The sequence below is a fragment of the Danio rerio genome, chromosome 10, assembly GCF_052040795.2.
Source record: "Danio rerio strain M-AB ecotype USA chromosome 10, GRCz13ab, whole genome shotgun sequence".
In the NCBI taxonomy this organism is placed as follows: Eukaryota; Metazoa; Chordata; class Actinopteri; order Cypriniformes; family Danionidae; genus Danio; species Danio rerio.
Window position 1 is genome coordinate 43,590,464 of NC_141030.1, and position 23,537 is coordinate 43,614,000.

The 23,537-nt window shown below is 38.2% G+C and overlaps 1 protein-coding gene across 11 annotated transcripts in view; it reads left to right on the top strand.

Annotated features, from left to right (window-relative positions):
- Window positions 1–23,537, top strand: part of kirrel3a (kirre like nephrin family adhesion molecule 3a) — a 532,216-nt gene that overhangs the window by 434,802 nt on the left and 73,877 nt on the right. For all 11 annotated transcript variants that reach the window (XM_087271356.1, XM_087271360.1, XM_087271352.1 and 8 more), the window contains one exon: window positions 15,130–15,235. In XM_087271356.1, coding sequence (XP_087127482.1) covers window positions 15,130–15,235 — 106 coding nt within the window. The remainder of the gene's footprint in view (window positions 1–15,129; window positions 15,236–23,537) is intronic.

Below are 23,537 nucleotides of genomic sequence, written 5' to 3' on the forward strand. Positions count from 1 at the left end.
AGAATGGCCAGACTGGTTCAAGCTGATAGAAAGGGGCAACAGTAATAACCACTCGTTACAACCGAGGTATGTAGATAAGTATCTCTGAACCCACAACATGTCCAACCTTGAGCCGGTTGGGCTACAGCAGCAGAAGCCGAAGAGCCACTCCTGTTAGCTAAGAACAGGAAACTGAGGCTACAATTCAAACAGGCTCACCAAAATTGGACAATAGAAGATTGGGAAAACGTTGCCTTGTCTGATGAGTCTCAATTTCTGCTGCAACATTCAGATGGTAGGGTCAGAACTTGGCATCAACAACATGAAAGCATGGATCCATCTATCATCAATCTATTCCACAAAGGATTAAGGCAGTTCTGAAGGCAAAAGGGGGTCCAACTAGGTACTAGTTATGTGTACCTAATAAAGTGGCTAGCGAGTGTATTTCCTTTTCAAGTCGATAAACTCGATCTCTCAACATGAATGAAGGATGTAAAAACCTGCCATGGGAAAAAACAGTCTTAGTTTGGTTTGAACATGAACCGATGTGAGCAGCTGTGGTAGTGAAAAGTGAAAGTATTCACCCTAATTATGTCTGTACCAAACCTTTTTGAAACCATTGTTTAAACCCAGTCTGGCAGATTATAGCAGAGAGTAAACCAAACTGCATCAAACGATCTGTAATGAAAAGGGGTTATTAAATAAATATATGTTCATATATTACACACGCATCTCATAAATTAGGCTGTCCAGTCTTCATGTTCAGCCCATTTCTATCACTGTATCTGTTCTGTTGAGAGAACCGAACCAATCCTGTGACATCAGACACAACGATGTTCCAAGATGTTAGTGTCCTAGCTCTAAAAACTATAGTAAAACATGTCCTTTTCTTCAAAATGTTTACATTACTACTAGCTGGGGTTCCAGCTAACTCTATCAAGCCTCTTCAACTGCTCCAGAATGCAGCAGCACGAGTTGTCTTCAATGAACCTAAACGAGCACATGTCACTCCGCTGCTAGTCCGTTTGCACTGGCTGCCAGTTGCTGCTCGCATCAAATTCAAAACTCTGATGTTTGCCTACAAAGTGACTTCTGGCCTAGCACCTTCTTATCTGCACTCACTTCTGCAGATCTATGTGCCCTCCAGAAACTTGCGTTCTGTGAATGAACGTCGCCTCGTGGTTCCATCCCAAAGAGGGAAAAAATCACTTTCGCGAACGCTCACGCTCAATCTGCCCAGTTGGTGGAATGAACTCCCTAACTGCATCAGAACAGCAGAGTCACTCGCTATTTTCAAGAAACGACTAAAAACTCAACTATTTAGTCTCCACTTCACTTCCTAAGCTGCAATTGCCTCTTTGAATATCACACTAATTGTACAAAAAAAAAAAAAAAAAAAAAAAAAAAAAAAAAAAAACTACTAACACTTCCCTTCTTAGACTTTACAGACCTGAAACTTGCCTTTAGTACTTATTCATTGTTGCTCTTAGTTGTGTAAATTGCTTCCTTGTCCTCATTTGTAAGTCGCTTTGGATAAAAGCGTCTGCTAAATGACTAAATGTAAATGTAAATGTACATTATTGATTATAATTATTTATGCTTACATAATATATATATATATTAATTATTATATATATTATTTCATATATTATAATATATTATTTATTAAATATATTTTATATTTAATTAAAATGGAAACCAGTTTACAAAATAATGTAAACCTGAATAACTTATCTTCCACTTTAAATGTAACTTTGTTGCACATCTCAAGTGCAGCGAAAGTTCTACTTTGTTCCATTTTGAATGTCAATATAAAAGAGAGATCAAAGAATAATAACAAGAAACATGTAAGAATCAAATATACAATAGTTCAATATATGTAATACCGCAATGTAGAATCTGCGCAGAAATCAATAACCGGGTTAGAGCACATGTCAGAGTGCGTTTGACCCATTTCACATTCTGAAAGCTGCCGGAGAGACTTCTTTCAATAACATGAAAAGTAATAATTCCAAACTTTTTGACTGATAGTATATGTGCAACCCGCTGAAAATTGCTACAAATAAGCTAACTGTTGCTGTCAGGATTCATTTGTCTCTCGGCTCACTTGAACTTCCCTTTAGCCTCTTTATCAGAATAATTTACGGCGTGTCTGTGCTGCGGTGTGGTTTGAGATGCGACGGCTCTAACGCGAGGAAGCAGTTCAGTGAAGTGGAGAGCCGCTGTAGGCCTGGCGCTCCAGGAACATGTGCTGGCTAAATAAGTGATGACTGAAAGCAGAGAGGTGCAAGAGCCTTTGGGCCGCGTCGGGCCACGGGGACCTCCAGCCGGCACCACAGGCGCTTTACTGACGCTGCGTAGCATCAATATTCATTCAAGACAGCTGTTAAGTGAGGTGGCATGATGGAAGCCTGCTTTGTGGCAGTTGGAAGAGTGTGCAAAAGTTGTTTTCCACTAGTCCTGGGGATTGTTTACTGAAAACATTTTCCTCATGTAGCTTTTTCACACAAAGAGTTGCGTGTCAAAGGTGCTGTATGTACGTTTTTAAAATACCATAATATGTTTGCAAATATTTAAGAAACATGCTTAGTGAACATTCTTGAAAATAATGTTGAAGTCAGATATTTCTTTGAAAATGTCCGTTATGTACCAGAATGTCTTGTTTTGGTCATTTAATCCACCCACTGCCAGTTTAGATAATTATATTTCCAACCCAGGCTCATTGTGGAAACGTAATCCCGTGGACGTTTCTGGAGACAGCGGAATACGTCCTGGCGGGTACGTACGGCTGCAGTTTTTGTTTTCGCGAATCCGCGAGAGGCCGCTGTTGCGCGCTTTTTCGCACCTCAGACGCCTCTCCGCGCTCGCACTGTTCTCGCGTGAACCCGCCGGAGACTGTCCGACTGACCAGATGATTGACTGCGCGACCGGCCAGTCGGCCGACTCGCCCTCCTCCTTCCCTGAACCCAACCAATTTTACCGATCGACTCGCCCGCCTGCTCGCTCCCCTAAACCCGAGCAACAGTTCACAAAAGCCGTCAAAAAAAATAAAAGCCCTGATTTTTTTTTTATTCCGCCGCGTTTTCGGATTTCGCCACGTTCTCGCCCTGTCACGAAACTCATTCACTTAATTTTTGGGATTCTGTTTTTGTCTTACCTGATTGCTGGAGCTGCTCTTCCCCGGACTCGAAACCAGTCGCCGTGGTCGACCCCTCTCCGCATCTTGAGCCTGCCGACATACACGCTGAGCTGAGTGGACAAACGGGTTGCAGCGGGGAAGCCCTCCACAAGGAGGAAAGGCAAGCACGAAAGGGAACAGCGTCACACCGCCCCTCAGCGTTCGCTTGAAGAAAATAAACGCGGCCGTACGTACCCCCCGGGATGTATTCCGCTGTCTTCAGAAACGCCCGCGGGACTACGTTTTCAGAATGAGCTTGGGTTGTATATGTCATTAGCCTGGGTAACCTTTGTGGAAAACAACATTCGGTCAGTCATATAAAGGCTCTCAAAGTGGACAGTAGTAGACCCTGAAATGAGACGCAGATTCCACATGAGGTTATTAATTAGCAAATTCTATAAATCAGGGGTCTCAAACTCAATTTACCTGGGGGCCGCAGGAGGCAAAGTCTGGGTGAGGCTGGGCCGCATAAGGGATTTCACAAAAAAAATCCTCAAATGTCATTATTAACAGTTTAAATTATTTCTTCTGAACATGAAGTGTCCTGAACATTAATAGAACATTGAGTGAAGATTATGAACAGTTCTTCTGAACATGGCATCTTTTGCCTACTTCTTGCTGCCAGAGACTTGACAGCGCTTCTTCTCACAAATGTGAACCACATTTGGCTTTAGAGTGGAAGCAGTTGAGCCCCTCAGTATGGCTTGAAGATGATCATCATTAAGTCTAGACCTGTCTAGACTCACTCAAAACTTCCATTCCCTCACCTAAAAAAAGGCGTATATATGTATAAATAAAACACCCCCACCCCACAGTCACATCAGTCTGTACCAGTCTGTATCTACCTATAATATATATAAGATGCAGGCTGTAGCTAGGTAGGTGGCAGGCTGCAGATAGGTAGCTAAGTGTCAGGCAGGGGCGGGAACAGCTTACCTTGGTTCTGGCCGGCGCGAGTTCCCTCCTAACACTTCCCGCCCGTCACAGCGTCTAACAAAGGGGCGGGGTGCGTGGTGACGTCACCGGCATCCCCGCCCCTTTGTTTACACGGCGGGTGTGAAATGCCAGTGACCGCTGTGTACGGATAGAATCAGCGGATCGGGAAGCGCTCTCTCTCCCCGCACCGCTGATTCTGTCAGTGTACAGCGGTCGGCGCGGGCCACAAAATATTGCACTGAGGGCCGCAAATGGCCCGCGGGCCGCGAGTTTGAGACCCCTGCTATAAATATTACAATCGTAAACATTAGGTGCGCAGGTTACAGTGTAACCCCGTGTTCTAACAACACTCTTTGTGATGAGATTTGCAGTGATGAGCAATTTGGCTGTTTGCACCAGACGAAACACGACAGAAATTTAAATACAGCCATTTAGAAGCACAGAATAGTGCACTTACTGCACTCCAACAAAATGGTAAACTTTATAATCCAATTAATACATATTAAACCTCTTTAACATTATTAAACGTACATGCTGAATCACTAATATGTGTTGATTTGCACTAGTTCCACACTATGGATTTGTGGAGTACATAAAAGAATTATGTTAACTCATAAATTTTTACTAATTTAAGTGGACTGAACATAAGACAATTAAGTTGTACCAACGGAATCTCAAGAATTGACAAAATTAATAAAATTATTTCATGCACATGCAGTTTTATGCTCTGTCTCAATCAGCTCCTGAGGTTATTCATCAGTAGGAGGTGTGCATAAGTTTGTGCATCGGAACACTGTAAAAAAAAAGGCTGGATTCTTCATAAATCAGTTCATTTAACTTTGTTTTTACAAATTGGATTAAACATAAAACAATTAAGTTGTTCAAGGATTAATCTCATTAAATGAGTAGTTTGAACAAGCAGCAAATATGATTTTTTGAGTGCAAGAACAGTGATAACCTTTATTTCAATGCATATTGGGACACACACATATTGAGTGTGACATGAGAACGTCATCAAAACTAGATTAAAACAACAGCATATTTAATAACTTTCATATATTAATTTAACTACATTTTTAAATGTTCATAGCTAAATAATTTATGTTGTTTTATATACCTGCAACATTTCAACCATTAAACCATTATAATTGTTTGCTAGATTGTTCCTAACCTGTCTAGCTATGTTTGTTCGTGTTAAAAATAAACGAATACCAGATTCTTTTTAGAAAAACCTCTCATTTTTCATTATGTTTAATTATTGTTTTGCTAACCCTATTGGCAGATTATTTTGCTTGTTTTAAGCAAAAACACACTTAATTTTGACATATTTCTTTAAACAAAACAGTATTTTTTGATTGTCTGGTTCTGTATTTAAGAATGTTTAGATATTTGGCCTAGAAACAAGACAAAAAATGTAAGTAAGAAAAGCTTTTTTGCAGTGCAGAGACCTATTTTGGTCCGAAATAGAGACTAAAATGGAGAATTACAATAGTCTATCTGGAAAAAGACAAAGACAACAATAGATTTTTTGAGGTCTGAGTTGGAAAACATACCTTAGCCTTAGATAGCAGACGCAAACTACTAAAAAACATCTTGCTTTTACTTGTTTGTCCAACTTTAAGTCACTATCAATGACAACGGCTCTGTGGACTCTTCATGGCATCAACTTGACAGCATCAAACCAGGACAAACCAACCGGGTCCACTTGGTAAAATCAAAGCGGTTTGAGTCGCTCTGTTGAGCAAGCTTAAATAAATGTGTCTAAATGTGCCAAAGTTGGTGCCTTTCGGATGTTAGGAAGCGAATTCCATAATTTCGGGGCTTTGAATGAAAAAGCTCTTTCTCCCACATAGTTTAGCTCATGTGGAGTTTAATGGAGTGGTTCTCACACTGCAAAAATGCTTTTCTACTTCAATTTTTTGTCTTGTTTCTAGTCCAAATATCTAAATATTCTTAAATCAAACATCAAAACATACTGTTTAATTTAAGAAATAATATATCAAAACTAAGTGAGTTTTTCACTAAAACAAGCCAAATAATCTACCAATGGGATAAGCAAAATCATATTTATGTCAAGAGGAAAAGCAAGATTGTTTTGCTAACCCTATTGGCAGATTATTTTGCTTGTTTTAAGCAAAAAATCACTTAATTTTGCCATATTTCTTTAAAAAAAAACGTTTTGTTTTATTGTCTGGTTCTGTATTTAAGAATGTTTAGATATTTGGCCTCGAAACAAGACAAAAAATGTAAGTAAGAAAAGCTTTTTTGCAGTGCAGAGACCTATTTTGGTCCGAAATAGAGACTAAAATGGAGAATTACAATAGTCTATCTGGGAAAAGACAAAGACAACAATAGATTTCTTGAGGTCTGAGTTGGAAAACATACCTTAGCCTTAGCTAGCAGACTTAAACTACAAAAAAACATCTTGCGTTTACTTGTTTGTCCAACTTTAAGTCACTATCAATGACAACGGCTCTGTGGACTCTTTATGGCATCAACTTGACAGCATCAAAGCAGGACAAACCAACCGAGTACAGTTAGTAAATTCAGAGCGGTTTGAGTCGCTCTGTTGAGCAAGCTTAAATAAATGTGTCTAAATGTGCCAAAGTTAATGCCTTTCGGATGTTAGGAAGCGAATTCCATAATTTCGGGGCTTTGAATGAATAAGCTCTTTCTCCCACATAGTTTAGCTCATGTGGAGTTTAATGGAGTGGTTCTCACACTGCAAAAATGCTTTTCTACTTCAATTTTTTGTCTTGTTTCTAGTCCAAATATCTAAATGATCTTAAATCAAACATCAAAACATACTGTTTAATTTAAGAAATAATATATCAAAATTAAGTGAGTTTTTCACTAAAACAAGCCAAATAATCTACCAATGGGATAAGCAAAATCATATTTATGTCAAGAGGAAAAGCAAAATTGTTTTGCTAACCCTATTGGCAGATTATTTTGCTTGTTTCAAGCAAAAACTCACTTAATGTTGCCGTATTTCTTTAAACAAAACAGTATTTTTTGATTGTCTGGTTCTGTATTTAAGAATGTTTAGATATTTGGCCTAGAAACAAGACAAAAAATGTAAGTAAGAAAAGCATTTTTTGCAGTGCAGAGACCTATTTTGGTCCACAATGGAGACTAAAATGGAAAATTACAATAGTCTATCTGGAAAAAGACAACAATAGATTTCTTGAGGTCTGAGTTGGAAAACATACCTTATCCTTAGCTAGCAGACTTAAACTACTAAAAAACATCTTGCGTTTACTTGTTTGTCCACTTTTAAGTCACTATCAATGGCAACAGCTCTCTGGACTCTTCATAGCATCAACTTGACAGCATCAAAGCAGGACAAACCAACCGGGTCCACTTGGTAAATTCAGAGCGGTTTGAGTCGCTCTGTTGAGCAGGAAAGCCTCAGATATATGTGCTTTCCTTTAATCAGTTTGGCCCTGAGCAGATGGTCTTCAGAGTGCTGGAGTTAAGGGTTCATATCGCTCCTCATTGATATGGGTGCTACTTTTTAATTAGTCTGACACCCTCCGAGACTTCCATTCTAGATCCCATTGATTATTTCCATGGAAGCGAATGTTGGGGAAAGAGAAAAAAAGACTTGATGATGGTGAGTAATGGAAATCTTGAGAAGTTTCTTGGTGCTTGTTCTTCTCGCTTCACCATTTGGATAAGGATCTCATGCACTAGATACACAAATTAATCTGCGACGTGTTGACATTCACATCTCCAACACTCTCCTTCCTCCATTCGCATGTTCTCGCTTTGAAAGGTCATCACTGCCTCTGAACCGCGTTCGGTAATTAAAACTTCATCATTAAACAACACGTTTCATATTTCATAAAAGTGCGTCGCGGCCCACATCAATCCGTGTCCGCACTTCACTTCGTTTATTCCCCCTCGCGCGACTCAAAGGAGATCTGGCGTTATCGTAAAGACGAATAATGTTCTTCACAGCGAGTGCTGCCGATAACTTCATCTGACCCTTTGCTGGAGCGTGGAGAGAAGATGTTGGCCACTGTTAGCTTGTGGGCCTCGGCGTAGTGGTTCGTTTAAAAATCAGCACCCAGGAGAGCAACTCTCGGCTTCTCAAAGTAATTGCCTTGTAAATAAGAGCGGGATTGAGACAATGCTGTTTGTTAGGAATAATTAATGACCACATGCGCACACGGAGCCGCGTCTGGAGGCCTCTCGTGAGCTCCTGTCGGCTCAACGTACTCACTCCACACAAAGGAAACTGACAAGAGGTGCTTTATCAAGCTGAAGGAAACACTCACTCGCCTCCCCCTCGAGCCCTCCATCTAGAATACATGCATGCCTCTACGTTTAGGGGACGTGGTGGTTTTCGGTGCGTATTTTGCATGCAGATTTTTGGGGAACTTAGAACTCCCGGTGAAACTCCCACAGTCCAGTCCATGCTTCATTTAAAATGAATGACCACAAATGTGTGTTGACTCTGTGCCGTCTGAGGAATTGGTTTGTTTTTGTAGGCACCCAAATGGATTCGTGGACTACTTGCATTGAGACTCTTGACATAGTTTGGTTTTCAAACATCACAGCACTGTAGTTTTCAGCTTTTTTTAAATGAGTTACAAATGCCATCTAGTCAGCATGAAATCAAATATTTCTTTTGTTTTTCTACTGATTTTTCCATTAAAATAAGTATTATGTGCCCTACTTCTTAACAGCATCTCTTCTCTGATTGGTGGCTAAGGTTGGGATCAACCTGTCAATCACATGAGATTCACCAACAAAACTCAACTTTTCTATTCATTCTAACGTCACACACACACACTAGCGGCATTACTTTAGATTTTATTAAGTCGACTTTTTTGATATTAAAGTCAAGTCGACTTCAACTATTTCCTGATGATGTCCTCAATAAAACACAAGTTGCAAATGTTTTGCAACATGCCAAAATTTCCATTTTTTTTAATCTTTATAAATTGGTGCTGCCAAAATTAGTGCGTTAATTACAAAAATAACGCGTAAAAAAATTGACGCAATTAACTGTAATTTCTGTAATAAATATGGCTGTCAAGCCAGGATCTTGATGGTTTATTGTGGGTATGTTGTTTACATGAAGAAATCTGTGTTACAGGTTAAACAAAAATTCTAATAATCAATTATATTTTGAATTTAAATAGTTTTTTTCTTGCGTTTACATTAATTTTACATTTGAATAGACAAAAAGTACAAGTTTCAGTCTAAATGTGATAATTTTTTTAAAAAGTGCGATTAAATAGTTAATTTTTTTAATCTATTAACAGCACTAATATACTAATATGTATATTACATATTTTATATATATATATATATATATATATATATATATATATATATATATATATATATATATATATATATATATATATATATATATATATATATTAGTGCTGTCAAAATTAGTGCGTTAACGCATGTGATTAATTAGAAATAATTAACGCGTTAAAAAAAATTACGCATTTAATGCAGTTGCTCGTTTTTTTCCTGTTGTGGTTGCCGTGTGTTCAACATGCAAGGAAATATGGATAAGACCAAGGAAGCACTTTTTAAAGTAAAGTTTCATTATAAAATAATTAATGTTGTATCACCAGGCTCTCCAGCATGTCCTCCAGATTTTCATGCAATTTCGGGTGTTTCATTTTTAACTTTTGACTTTTGTTTTAACGGAATTTGGTACCGCATGGCAAACGGAAAGAAAAACCTCCACATTTCGTGACTCAGTGATCCTTTGAGGTAATCAAAAATCGCTTTTTTTTACATGGTAGACTCTTAATAAGTGTATTATCTTAGTCATTTTAAAATTGGAGTATTGTTGTCCATGTAAATAAAGTGCTAGATGAAGTCGTGAGTTGTTAAAGTCAGCGCCCTCCAATGTTTCATTAAGTTTGACGTGTTTCCCGCTTTAACGCAACTTTTGTAAAGTGTCTGCTTTCTTGTGAAATACAGCCATACTTTAGAATGATTAGTTAAAGCAAATTTGATGCAAGTTAAATCTGAAGGGAGTTGCTCCGGCTGCGGTGTATGTGTGTGTGTGTGTGTGTGTGTGTGTGTGTGTGTGTGTGTGTGTGTGTGTGTGTGTGTGTGTGTGTGTTTGCGCGCGCGTGCTTTGGTGAGACGTGTATGTGCCATTGGTGTACTGCTTGATGCTTCTTACGTCCTTGTCACAGCACTAGTGACATCATTATATACAAAGACATAAATTCACACGTATATGTAACACTTTTTTGTCAAATGTACACTTCAAATTCTTTTTTGTTTGTAACTTATTACAGTGAGAATGAAATGTGAGCAGATTAGTGTATAAAAATCTGTTTGTTGTTCAAAATCCACATGAAAATAGATATTTCAAAGAACATTTCAACAACTCCAAGGTAATACTTTTAAACATTTTAATCGGCTATTTAGTCATTTTGTATAAATAATCTGTGCTCGCTCTCACAAGCAACTGTGCGCTGAACACTTTTACCGAAGTCATAATAAACCGAAGCTGTGCGAGTAGTCTATTTTTCATTTGCCAAGCGCTGCACTGTGTCGCTGTTTATTGTTTTTCAAATTCATTCCAATGTGCCGCTATTTGGTTTCAGTGTTTTGCAGAAAAAGCTGCAGGTTAGTTTTAAATGACTGGTCCCCGCGCCATAAGGCATTATGAATGAAACATCTGTCCCAGGTACAAATACGTGGTTGCGAGTGACGGGAGCAGACTGCTAATGAGAAATCAGACCCAGCGCTGTGTCTGTGCTTTCCAGAGGCCTCTAATCACATTCAGACCTGTGGGAGCTGACAGATCCGTCCACTGCGCTTTGACAGGACTGGGGCAGATTGGAGGAGCTTTTCTCATATTAAAGTTTGAGGATTTTTGGTGGGGGGGTTGGGGGAGAACAGCAGGAGGAACCACTGCTGTCTGGAATCGCTGTGATTTGTCGGTATGTCGCTGATGTTTCTACCGCTGGCCTAGTTAATGTCCAACATGCCCTGTGTCCAAACAAACACACGGCACAATCATGCTTCCGCCGACAGTTCCTCCGGCTCAGAGCGTGTCAACGCCTGTCTCTCTGCTGTCATTTCCTGTCTTTCTGCTGTTACTTCCCGTCTGTCTGCTGTCAGTCCTGTCTTTCTGCTCCGGTTTGGTGTGTGTAATTGGAAAGGAGCGAACGAAAGCAAACTCACCAAGATATCTCTCTATAGTTTTGTTATGTTTTCTCAAGTTATATTCATATTGTTTTGAATTCTAACCTTTTTTTAGGTTTGTTTATATTTTTCTGGACTATAATTATTTTTTTGTTTTTTAGGGTACTTTCACACCGGTAGATCAATTGTTTTGTTCCGAAACAGGGATAAATGTTACAATGTTTTTTTTTGTTCTTGGTGTGATTCGCTTTCACACAGCAAAGTTTCTAAATGGACCAAAATGTTTAAAACAAGTCACGTGCGAGTAAACTCTCTTCATATTGGTCAGAGTTTTGTTTATTTTCTGGAATTCCACTCGTCATGCGTTGCTATTTTAATTCATGATGATGAGAAATTAAACTAAATTAAATTAAATTAAATTAAATTAGTTAAATTTTAATTTAATTAATTTAATTTAATTTAATTTAATTTAATTTAATTTAATTTAATTTAATTTATTTTCGGCTTAGTCCCTTTAATAATCCGGGGTTGCCACAGCGGAATGAACCGCCAACTTATCCAGCAAGTTTTTACGCAGTGGATGCCCTTCCAGCCGCAACACATATCTGGGAAACATCCACACATACATTCACACACACACACACACTCATACACTACGGACAATTTAGCCTACCCAATTCACCTGTACCGCATGTCTTTGGACTGTGGGGGAAACCTGAGCACCTGGCGGAAACCCACGTGAAAGCAGGGAGAACATGCAAACTCCACACAGAAACGCCAACTTAGCCGAGGTTCGAACCAGCGACCCAGCGACCTTCTTGCTGTGAGGCGACAGCACTACCTACTGCGCTACTGCCTCGCCTAATTTAATTTTATTTAATTTTATTTAATTTAATTTAATTTTATTTTATTTTTATTTTTATTTATAATGAGACATTGAACTCTATTTAAACGATCTAGGTGCAAAGTCGTTTAAGCACAAAGATTTGTTTCAAAACTCATTCTAAATTCAGTTCTAATTTCCAGTAAACGAATAAATGAACAATAATAATGAAGTGAGGTCAAAAAGTTATTATCCAAACAGGCGTCCTATTCCTATGCCCCATATGGTGATGCAGACGTCTTCAAAACCGACAGGTGGACAAATCTACACTTGTTATCAATAAAACAAACATAAATATGCATATAATAAACAACAATGCTAATATTAATCGCATTATACGAATACAAATTTTCATGAATAAACTGGGAAAAAAACAGAGATGAGGCATGGACATTGTGGTTTTTATATTTAGAATTAACTATAATAAATAAATTATTATTTGTAGAAAATAATAATTTTTGTTACATTTTAATCCTTTATTTTTTTCATATGTAAAGATATTTGTGTGCAAAACCTGTGTGTATTTATCAATGTGTAAGTATTTCGACCTACATAGGTTCATACCTAAAACACTCTGTGCAGGACTTTGCACAGCTTTATTTGGTCTGTTGCGTAGTCTATTTCAGTTTCTCAAAATAGCAACAAAACAACAATGCACCTTAATACACCTCCTTTCTAGACCAGCACACCCATGAGTCCACATAGTGGTGCAAATGAATTTGCTATTTAAACAACGTGGCACAAAATATGAAAATGACAGTTGCGCTGGCCTGAAAATAGCAAAAAGTTGCGCAAAACGCATCTTGCATCTTATTATGCGTCTTAGTACAAACACACATGCTACACAGTAGGTGAATTGAATTAACTAAATTGTGAGTAGTGTGTGTGTGTGTGTGTGTGTGTGCGTGTGTGTGTGTGTGCGTGTGTGTGTGTGTGTGTGTGTGTGTGCGTGCGTGCGTGCGTGCGTGCGTGTGTGCGTGCATGTGTGTGTGTGTGAATGAGTATGTGTGGATGTTTCCTAGTACTGCGTTGCAGCTGGAAGGACATCCGCTGTGTAAAACATATGCTGGATAAGTTGTGGGTTCATTCCGCTGTGGCGACCCCTGATAAATAAAGGGACTAAGCCAAATGAAAATTAAACCTTTTCATAATTGTCCTTAAATTAAGTTAATATACATTATAATATTTACAGATTTCTTATTACATACGACACTGGTTATTTGTCATGTGCTTTTTTTCCTTAATTGTTTTTTATTTTATTTGGCAAAAAATTGGCCAATTCTGTGACATTACAGAAATGTTTATAACATAATCTTTCACAATCTACTCAATTTCTAAAACTTGACACTGTATTCATTTTGTTAGTCACACAAATTGTTCTTTATAATTACAAAGCATTTTTATATAATCCATCTTAAATGTATTTTATTATCCATTATATCCTTTCATAAATATCCTTAAATGAAGTTAATGTACATTATAATATTTGTGTACTGTTAAGTGACACTGAGAACAGGGAGTGAGGGTCCAAACAGGGTTTATTATACAGAGATGGTCCGGCAAGAAACAGTCAACACAGGAGCAAACAGATGTATACAGGCAATCCTGAATCGTAGTCAATAAGCAGACGGATGTTTAAAGGCAGGCAGCAGACATGAATAAACAAGCAAAACAAAGCAAACCAGATATCAGTACAGGAGAAGACTAGGCAAGGGTTGCGTTGAACAAGACTCTAATGTGTGTGTGTGTGTGCTGTCTTTATAATCCCTGTAATCCGTCTATGAGCAGCATCAGCTGTGTGAGTCTAATCAATGGAGACCTAGAGCAGGTGTGTGTTTACCAGCAATCTGTAAGGATTAGATCGCTGGTGATTGTGACAATACAGATTCCTTATTACATCTGACATGATATTTTTCATGCCATGTGTCTTGTTAGTTTGTCAAATACTTGGAAATATCTGTGACGTTACGGATATTTTTTCACAATCTACTCAATTTCCAGAAGTCAACACTGCATTCATTTTTAATCGCACATTTTTTTTCTTTAATGAGAGTTTTTTTTTTTTATATATATATAATCCATTTTAAATGTATTTTATTATCTACTATATAGTTTCATAAATATCCTTAAATGAAGTTAACATGCATTATAACATTTGCAGATTCCTTATTACATCTGACAGTAGTTTTTTTTCATGTATTATTTTTTTTATTTGTCAAAAAATGGCAAAATCTGTGACATTACAGATATTTGTATTATTTATTCCTTCAAAATCTACTCAATTTCCAGAAGTTCATTGGTTCCATTGGTTATTTTTCACATATTATGTCTTCTCAAGGTGTCACAGTTGTTAGATAAGTATCATAAGTGTGCATAATGGAATACTTAAAGGCATTTATATGTTCAACCTTTCTTGAGATTATAAAAAGTCCTTCAAATGCTCTGTGGAAAACATAAATGCTATGCTATTGCTGTGAAAAACAAGTCTTTTATAACTTCTATACACAAAAGTGTGGCTAGCAGTGATCAACACTCTAAACTTCATGCACTTTTCAAACTTTCTTTTCCGTTAATTGAAACTGCCATGGTTTAACGAGAATTTGACTCCAGCTAAATGGCTCAGCTAACAGAAAACGGCTTGATATAAAGTCTGGGTAAATATCGCTTTTGCTTAATGTGAAATTGGCCGCTGTTTGTTTAATTTGTGTAATCAATCTATTTGTTAATTTCGCCGAAAAACTCTCTTTAATCATGCTCATTTTAAAAGTTGTTTAAATTCTAATTCAGCAATTAGAAGGCCAGTTACGGCGCCAATTAATCTTAATGCAAAGTAGTTCCCATTATAACCAGGAGAAGAATAATCAAGCCGTCCACACTTCTTCTTATTATTATCATTTTTTTTGGAGTATTTTTAGTTTGTTCTTTAATCCGACAATTAATCTTTCTGACGAGTGTTTATTAATGAGCGTTGTGTGGAAAAGATGAAGTTGACCGGGCTTCTCTGCTCCTCCAGATTTCCCACTGGTGAATCTCTCTGTGGAGCCGCAGCCTGTTCTGGAAGGCAATCTGGTCAAGTTTCACTGTGCCGCTAAAGCCAATCCCCCTGTCACTCATTACAGGTGAGACTGAGACACACACACACACACACACACAATAATACTGCTTCACTGTATCTCATTCCTGCACTCTCCCGGTGCTTTTGTTATCATTCACAATAAGCGGGAAAAAATGCATGAATTTCACATGCAAACACATGTTCATCACATATGCATGAAAGCAGCATGATAAATTAATGCGTGTTTGTTTAAACACGTGATCCTATGAAAATAACATCTGAGCGCTTGAATGAAATGCTGCTAAATCACATCAAAACACATGCAAATCCAGTCATTTAAAAATTCATGATTTTTTTTCCTCATTATGATTTGTATTAGTTTGTGTCCTAAAAGTTTAATTTTATTTTGTATTATGACCTCACAATATGATTATGGACTGGTTCATCAATATTAATTAGATTGCTTATATACAGTTGAAGTCAGAATTATTTGCCCCCCTTTAAATTTTCTTTCTTTTTTAAATATTTCCTAAAAGATGTTTAACAGAGGAAGGAGATGTTCACAATATGTCTGATAATATTTTTTTCTTCTGGAGAAAGTCTTATTTGTTTTATTTCGGCTGGAATAAAAGCAGATATTATTTTTTTAAACACAGTTTTAAGGGCAATATTATTAGCTCCTTTAAGCTATATTTTTTTCTGATAGTCTACAGAACAAACCATCATTGTAAAATAACTTGCCTAATTACCCTAACCTGCCTAGTTAACCCAATTAACCTAGTTAAGCCTTTAAATGTCACTTTAAGCTGAATAGAAGTGTCTTTAAAAATATCTAGTAAAATATTATTTACTGTCATCATGGCAAAGATAAAATAAATCATTTATTAAAAATTAGTTATTAAAACTTTTATGATTAAAAATCTCTCCATTAAACAGAAATTGGGGAAACAAAATAAACAGGGGGGCGTATAATTCAGGGGGGCTAATACCTCTGACTTAAATATATATTATATACATATAAATATATATGAAAGCCTTTACGATTAATTAACCATAACGAATTAAAGCATTGTTAATAGTGAAACTGGTTAATCATTGCATCTCTATAAGGATGACACATGCATCGTTACATAGCGGCTGTAAAACTATACAAAGACACAAATGATTTTGTTACTACCACTCTGACTTATTCTGGCACATTAGCAACATTGATTCCTTAACAGTAACTTGGTCTGCTTGGTCTTTGTACGAGTCCTGGTTGTACATGTACGGCTGAATGCTGGTTCTTTCAGTCATGTTGCTTCTCTCTGCCTGTCTGCCATACACAAAGCAGGGGAGCTCTTGGCTCCGCCCCCTTGTTAAGTTGGGCGGGAAGTCGAAACTTATTTTCATGTAAAGCAACACACCCCTAAAACAACGACCTGTGTACACGCCCCCAAAATTACACTTTTTAACACATTATAATCAAAAAATCTGAATTGATTTAGTTTTGGCACACTCAGAAGAACCTTAATATTAATTTTAAATCTTAAAAAGGGGGTAAAATAGGTGCCCTTTAGGTTAACTTAAACTTAATTGATTTGTGTGCATACAAAATGGGTGGCATGGTGGCTCAGTGGTAAGCACAGTTGACATTTCTGGGTGAAGACATGCGCTATAGGTGAATTGGGTAAACTAAATAGGCCGCAGTGTAAGTGTATATACGTAAATGTAAGAATGTATGGGTGTTTCCCAGTACTGGGTTGCAGCTGGAAGGGCATCTGCTGTGTAAAACATATGCTGGAATAGTTGGCGGTTCATTCTGCTGAGAAATAAGCAACTAAACCGAAGGAAAGTGAATGAATGAGTGAAGTTTATTTATAAAAAAATTTCGAGAGGATCACGTGCTTATGATTGTTCACAGCTGTTCCAACTTTAGTTGACTGATTATCCGGTCATTATCAGGTGGCCAGCGATTAGCGCTGTTGCCTCAAAGCAAGAATGCATCTGGTTTAATTCCTTTCCAAACCAGGCTACATTTCTGTGCCGAGTTTTGTTCGTTCTCCCAGTGATCGCGTGGGTTTCCCCAGGTCCTCCGGTTTCCTCCCACAGTTCAAAAACAAGCACTCTAAACAATAAATCCAAAATATTTTAGCTAAACTCTGAGTACACCTTCAGCATCCGTCTGACACTTAGCTACAATAAGCAAGAGGGGGAGTCATCGAGATCTACCTGAACTCAAACTCCCCTCTTGCCTTGCAATGGGAGGGAGCCCAGGGCTCAAGGATCTTATAAGCTCAGGGCTCTCTCCTGGGACAGCACGCCAAACAAGCTTTATTTTCAATCATCAGCTAAGTGTGAACTCTTGAAATGAGGGTACAACATGAACAAATTGTGTGAAACCCTGCATTTTTTTACAGTGCAGTATTACCTTTTTAATGTGTTTTTTAAACCAAATATAAGAGACTTAAAACAACAGTGGCAAGTCTTACCAATCAAAACTTTCTCACATTAAAAATCTCGAGTGTAGGAGCAGAGCATATTTGCTCATTTCGCAGTCAAAACTAAAATAACTTTATTAATAACACTAGCAAGGATATGTGTGCTCATATGAGCGTTATATTTAGCATTATTTTAGAGCGCATTTTGTTTTGTGCTTTAACTGAGAGAGATAGCGTCATAAAAAACATCTTCTTAATCAAACTGAATCTAGAGACGATTTCACCTGCTTGTATGCATTATTCATGCGGCAGAGGTCTGAAGCAGCAGCAGCGAGCGGCACACAGCACACTCTTGTGCCCTCGGCCAGCTGGACAAAGGATTTCTCCAAAAGCTCAGAGGACAGTGTGTGTGTCTGCTGTCTCTTGACCTGCTGCAGAGGCTTCAGACGCCGCTGTGCCACAGAACCAACCCTCGGCCAAATGTAATGTCACCAAATCATCAATCACGCGTGAAGGATAAAAAAAAACTCTGGTTTCTTGGAGAAACGCAGCATTTGAATTCACACCGCAGGAACACAGAAGCCCGACTAATTACGAAGAAAGTCATTAGCGATTGCGGGAGATTTCCTGTGGGCATTACACCGCTCCTCTGAGAGGATTAGAGCTGCCTCACTAGAAAGAGGAAGGATTATTTTCACTAGCCGATATTTTATTCATGTTCGTTTTGTTTACATAAATATGGAAATTAATTTCACTTTTTGTTTTTTGCTTTGTGTTTTTGTTCGACGGATTGCTTATTGGAGACGTCCTCCGGTCCATCCGCGCGCACAAATAAAACCCGTCACTGTCCTCCTGTGGCATTTGAAACGAGATTAGTGAAGCTGTAAATTAATTAGCAGAAATGAAGCCTTTATGTTCGGCGGTCGTGATGGCCATTTGAGGCCTCGAGTATTTTTCATTCCAGGCTTTTTCACTGATTTCGCAGAGCAGTGTTATGTCTAATGGAATCTGGAAGGATCTTCTGGCCAAAGATATGGCCACAGTCGTATCACCCTGCTGTTCAAGTCACTGAAGTTAAACAAGGCTGTGCCTGGTCAGTATCTAAATGGGAGACCACATGGGAAAACTAGCTTGCTGTTAGAAGTGGTGCTAGTGAGGCCAGCAGAGAGCGCTCAATCTGTGGTCTGTGTGAGTTCTGATGCCCTAGTAAAGTGTAAGGGACATTATACTGTCAGTGAACGCCGTCTTTTGGATGAAATGTTGAACCGAGGTCTTGATTCTCTGTGGTCATTAAAAATCCTATGGATGCCACTTAACTTTGGTAAAGAGTAGTGGTGTAAGCCTGTTGTCCTAGCCAATTTCCCTCTATCGGTCTTACCCAGGGTTTCCGCGGGGTCTTAAAAAGTCTACAATTAAAAAATCGTAATATTAGGCCTTAAAAAGTCTTAAATTTGCTGTTCTAGGTCTTAAATATTTTTGCACATGTCTTATTTTACCGATGTCCATGTAAAGCTACATCTAATGCTAATTAAATTATTTTTGTTGTTGTTGCTTGGTTTTCGTGGTGTTGTAGTTCTTTATTTCACAAGTCCTACTGTAATGTGCGGTTTTGCAACTACAAATGAGACCAACATACAATAGCCAATCAGCTTTCTGTTATTGACCTCAGTAAATATATATTCAATATTATGCTTACAGTGCATCCCTAAAGTGTTCATAGCGCTTAACTTTTTCCAAATTTTTTTGAGTTGCATCCTTATTGCAAAATGGATTAAATTCATTTATCTCCTCAAAAGTCTACACTCAATACCCCATAATGAAAATGAATCTTGAAACAAATTGAATAAATTGAAATTTATTAAAAATAAAAAAGTGTGGGTGATAAATAACCAGATGTTCACTCTGTCTGAGCTCCAGCGTTCTTCTGTGGAAAGAGGAGAACTTTAAAGAAGGAGAACCATCTGTGCAGCAATCCACCATCAGGCCTATATGGGAGAATGGCCAGACGAAAGCCACTCCCTGCCTGGAATTTGCCAAAAGGAATCTGAAGGGCTCTCAGACCATAAGAATCAAAACTCACTGGTCTCATGAGACTAAAATTGAACTCTTTGGAGTGAATGCCAGGCATTACAATTATAGAAAACCAGGCACCGCTCATCACCAGGCTAATTCCATCCCTACAGTGAAGCATGGTGGTGGCAGCTTCATGCTGTGGGGATGTTTTTCAGCAGCAGGAACTGGAAGACTCATCAGGATAGAGGGAAAGATGAATGCAGCAATGTACAGAGACATCCTGAATGAAAACCTGCTTCAGAGTGCTCTTGACCTCAGACTGGGACGACGGTTCAACTTCCAGCAGGACAATGACCCAAAGCACACCGCCAAAATATCAATGGGGTGGCTTCACAACAACTCGGTGAATGTCCTTGAGTGGCCCAGCTAGTAGCCCAGAACTAAATCCAATTGAACATGTCTGGAGAGATCTGAAAATGGCTGTACACCGTCGCTTCCCATTCAAGCTGATAAAGCTTAAGTGGTACTGCAAAGAGGAATGGGCAAAAGCGCCCAAAGGCAAGTGTGCCAAGCTTGTGGCATCATATTCAAAAAGACTTGAGGCTGTAATTGCTGCCAAAGGTGCATCAACAAAATATTGAGCAAAGGCTGTGAATACTTCTGTACATGTTTTTTTTTTTTTTTTTGGAACAATTTCAAAAACATTGTCATTATGGGGTATTTTGTGTAGAATTTTGAGGAAATAAATTAATTTAATCCATTTTGGAATAAGGCTGTAACATAAAATAATGTGGAAAAAGTGAAGCGCTGAATACATTCCAGATGCACTGTATTCCTAAATATTTCCCTTTACTATAAGTTGCTATAGTATTTTAAATGTATAACACCGGGTTTTATTGGATGTTTTGTTTTTGCTTTAATATACTATAAAGCTTCCATAGTTGGAAAAATTATTTGATGGAATTCATTGGCTACCATTTTCCAAAAATCTTCAAAATATCTTTATTTTGATCATTAGAGAAAAGAAACTCAAACTGATTTGGAACTAGTGGAGGATGAGTAAACAGATTTTGGTTTTTGGGTGAACTATCCCTTTCAACATCCCCTAATAGCTCTAAACACTGTGATGTGTGTCTTTTCATTTCTTCATTCATTGATTTCTAAACCCAGACTTCTCTTCACTATAATAGAACCTTGAAGTGTGAAGCCATCATTGCTGAGAGTTCAATAAAAGCCACGGCATTCCAAAAACAAGCCACAGCCTTTTATTTAAAAAAAAACAACAACATCTTAATTCTAGATGTTTGTTTTCGTCTCAAACCCTGAGAGCGGAAAAGTGGGGCGTGAATGGATGAATTCAGACACGTCAGTTTTCTGCCTGTGAGTAAAGTGTATGCTCTGCGTCCCTTCAGGGTTTTTCTGTCAGAGCTGGTGTTGGCAGCTTTTGTTCTGGCGTAGGTGATTTGTCTTGTCTTATCCTCATTTGTCACCTCTGAAGTGTCTAATGGAAGATGCTCTGTTGGGCGTGTCGAACATTTGATGTGAACATGTGGCTTTGCTTGCTTGACATCGGTGGGCATCAGCATCCACGTGGCTGATTACTTGTTTAGGTGGAGACGGCTGCTTCGTACCACCCAGCGTTTTAATTCAAAATGCAGCAGATCCCAGGCAGCCCCCCTGCAGCATCTCTGAAAACAAACGAGCAAACAAACTATCTCTTTTCCAGTGGTGTCATATTGTAGAGTTATTCCAGGGTTTATATATACTGTTGAAGTCAGAATTATTAGCCCTCCTGAGTTATATTTCCCCAATTTCTGTTTAATGGAAAGAAGATTTTTTTTCAATATTTCTAATTATAATACTTTCAACAACTCATTTCTAATAACTGATTTATTTGATCTTTGCCATGATGACAGTACACAATGTTTTACTAGATTTTATTCAAGATACAGTATTCAGCTTAAAGTGACATGTAAAGGCTTAACTAGGGAAATTAGGGTAAATTGGCAAGTTATTGTACATCGATGATTTGTTCGGTAGACAATTGAAACCAAATATTGCTTCAGGGGGCTAATAACATTGACCTTACAATTTATTCATTCATTTTCTTGTCGGCTTAGTCCGGGGTCACCACAGCGGAATGAACCGCCAACTTATCCAGCAAGTTTTTACGCAGCGGTTGCTCTTCCAGCTGCAACCCATTTCTGGGAAACATCCACACACACGTTCACACACATACTCATATACTACGGCCAATTTAACCTACCCAATTCACCTGTACCGCATGTCTTTGGACTGTGGGGGAAACCGGAGCACCCGGAGGAAACCCACACAAAGGCAGGGAAAACATGCAAACTCCACACAGAAACGCCAACTGAGCCGAGGTTCGACCCAGCGACCTTCTTGGTGTGAGGCGACAGCACTACCTACTGCGCCACTGCCTCGTCCACAAAAACAGATTTAAAGAAATAAAAAGCGGCTTTTATTCTAGCTGAAATAAAAGAATAGAAGAAAAAGTATTATAGGAAATGCTGTGAAAAAAATCCATAATTTGGGAGATATTTGGAAAAAGTTGTACTCAAAATTATTAGCCCTCCTGAATTATTTTTATTTTTTTCTGTTTAACGAAAATAGTTTTTTAAACATAATCGTTTTAATAACTAACTTCTAATCCCCTCTATCTTTGTCATGACAAGGTGTCTGCAGTGTTTTAGAATGTCTCAATTTCAAAAACAAAATATTAGATCCTAAAAAAGTCTCAGCGCTGTCACAGCAAGAATGTGGTTTGAGTCCCGGCCGAGTTTGCATGTTCTCCCTGTGTTGGTGTGGGTTTCCTCTGGGTACTCCGGTATGTCCTGATCCTCCAGGTTGGGGGTTGAACGTTGAACTAACTACCCACCTAGTAAAAATTATGTTACGAAACACCAACATGGTGTGGCTAAATATCAACTTTGCTATAGACAGCCCTGGGGATAAGGTTCAAGGGGCCGATCACACCAAGGTTTTACTAATGTCCGTGAGCATTTTGTGTGCTAATGCGGTCTGGGCGCCTCATTCTAACTGCCTGCTGAGCCTCGTGTTTTTGCCCTTGCGCGCCGTGTGCTCGCAGGTGAAAAAAAATAAATTGTGTTGTCAAGACAACTATGGAAATTTTTGAAGATGGAGGAGATGTGGTTGGTGTTTTGAGTTATCCGGTGCTGTATGACTTCACAAATCTTAAATATCAGAATAATATTAAATATTAAAATTAAATTAATATCCAGGGCAACGCTCACGCACACTATGCAGCTGATTCAGTCATTGCCTACACTCTCAGAAATAAAGCTACGTGAGCTGTCGTTGGGGTGGACCTTTTCAAAAGATACAAATTTGTACCTCAAAGGTCCATATTAATACCTCAAGAGTACATATTCCTAAAAAGTACAAAAGTGTTCCTCTTAAAATGTGTAGGTACTAATATATACTTTTCAGGTACCAATATGGAGCCTTCAAATACAAATGTGTACTTTTTGAAAAGGTACCACCCCAGTGACAGCTCTCTTTATTTCTGAGAGTGTAGCGACATAAATAGTGCACCACGCTTTTTTTTTTTCTTGTCAACCAAAAAGGCAGTGAGGTGTGCCTCGTGTTTTTGGAACGTAAAAGCATGTTCGATGTGATCAGCGCCTTAAATCAATTTAAACAGGTCTTCTTTCCTTCATTTTTATTCACCCATCTACTCTAATCACCAACACTCTATTATCTCAATATAAATTGTAACAAAACTCTAATTATAACTCTATTGGCCAACATTGTTGAATTATTATACTTACAATAACATTTATTTGAAGGTTCTTCATGTATTTGTACACTGTAAATAGCAATTAGTTGATTTTACTTTAAAAAAGAGAGTAAACTTGTTGCCTTACAATTAATAAGTAAACAAACTATGTG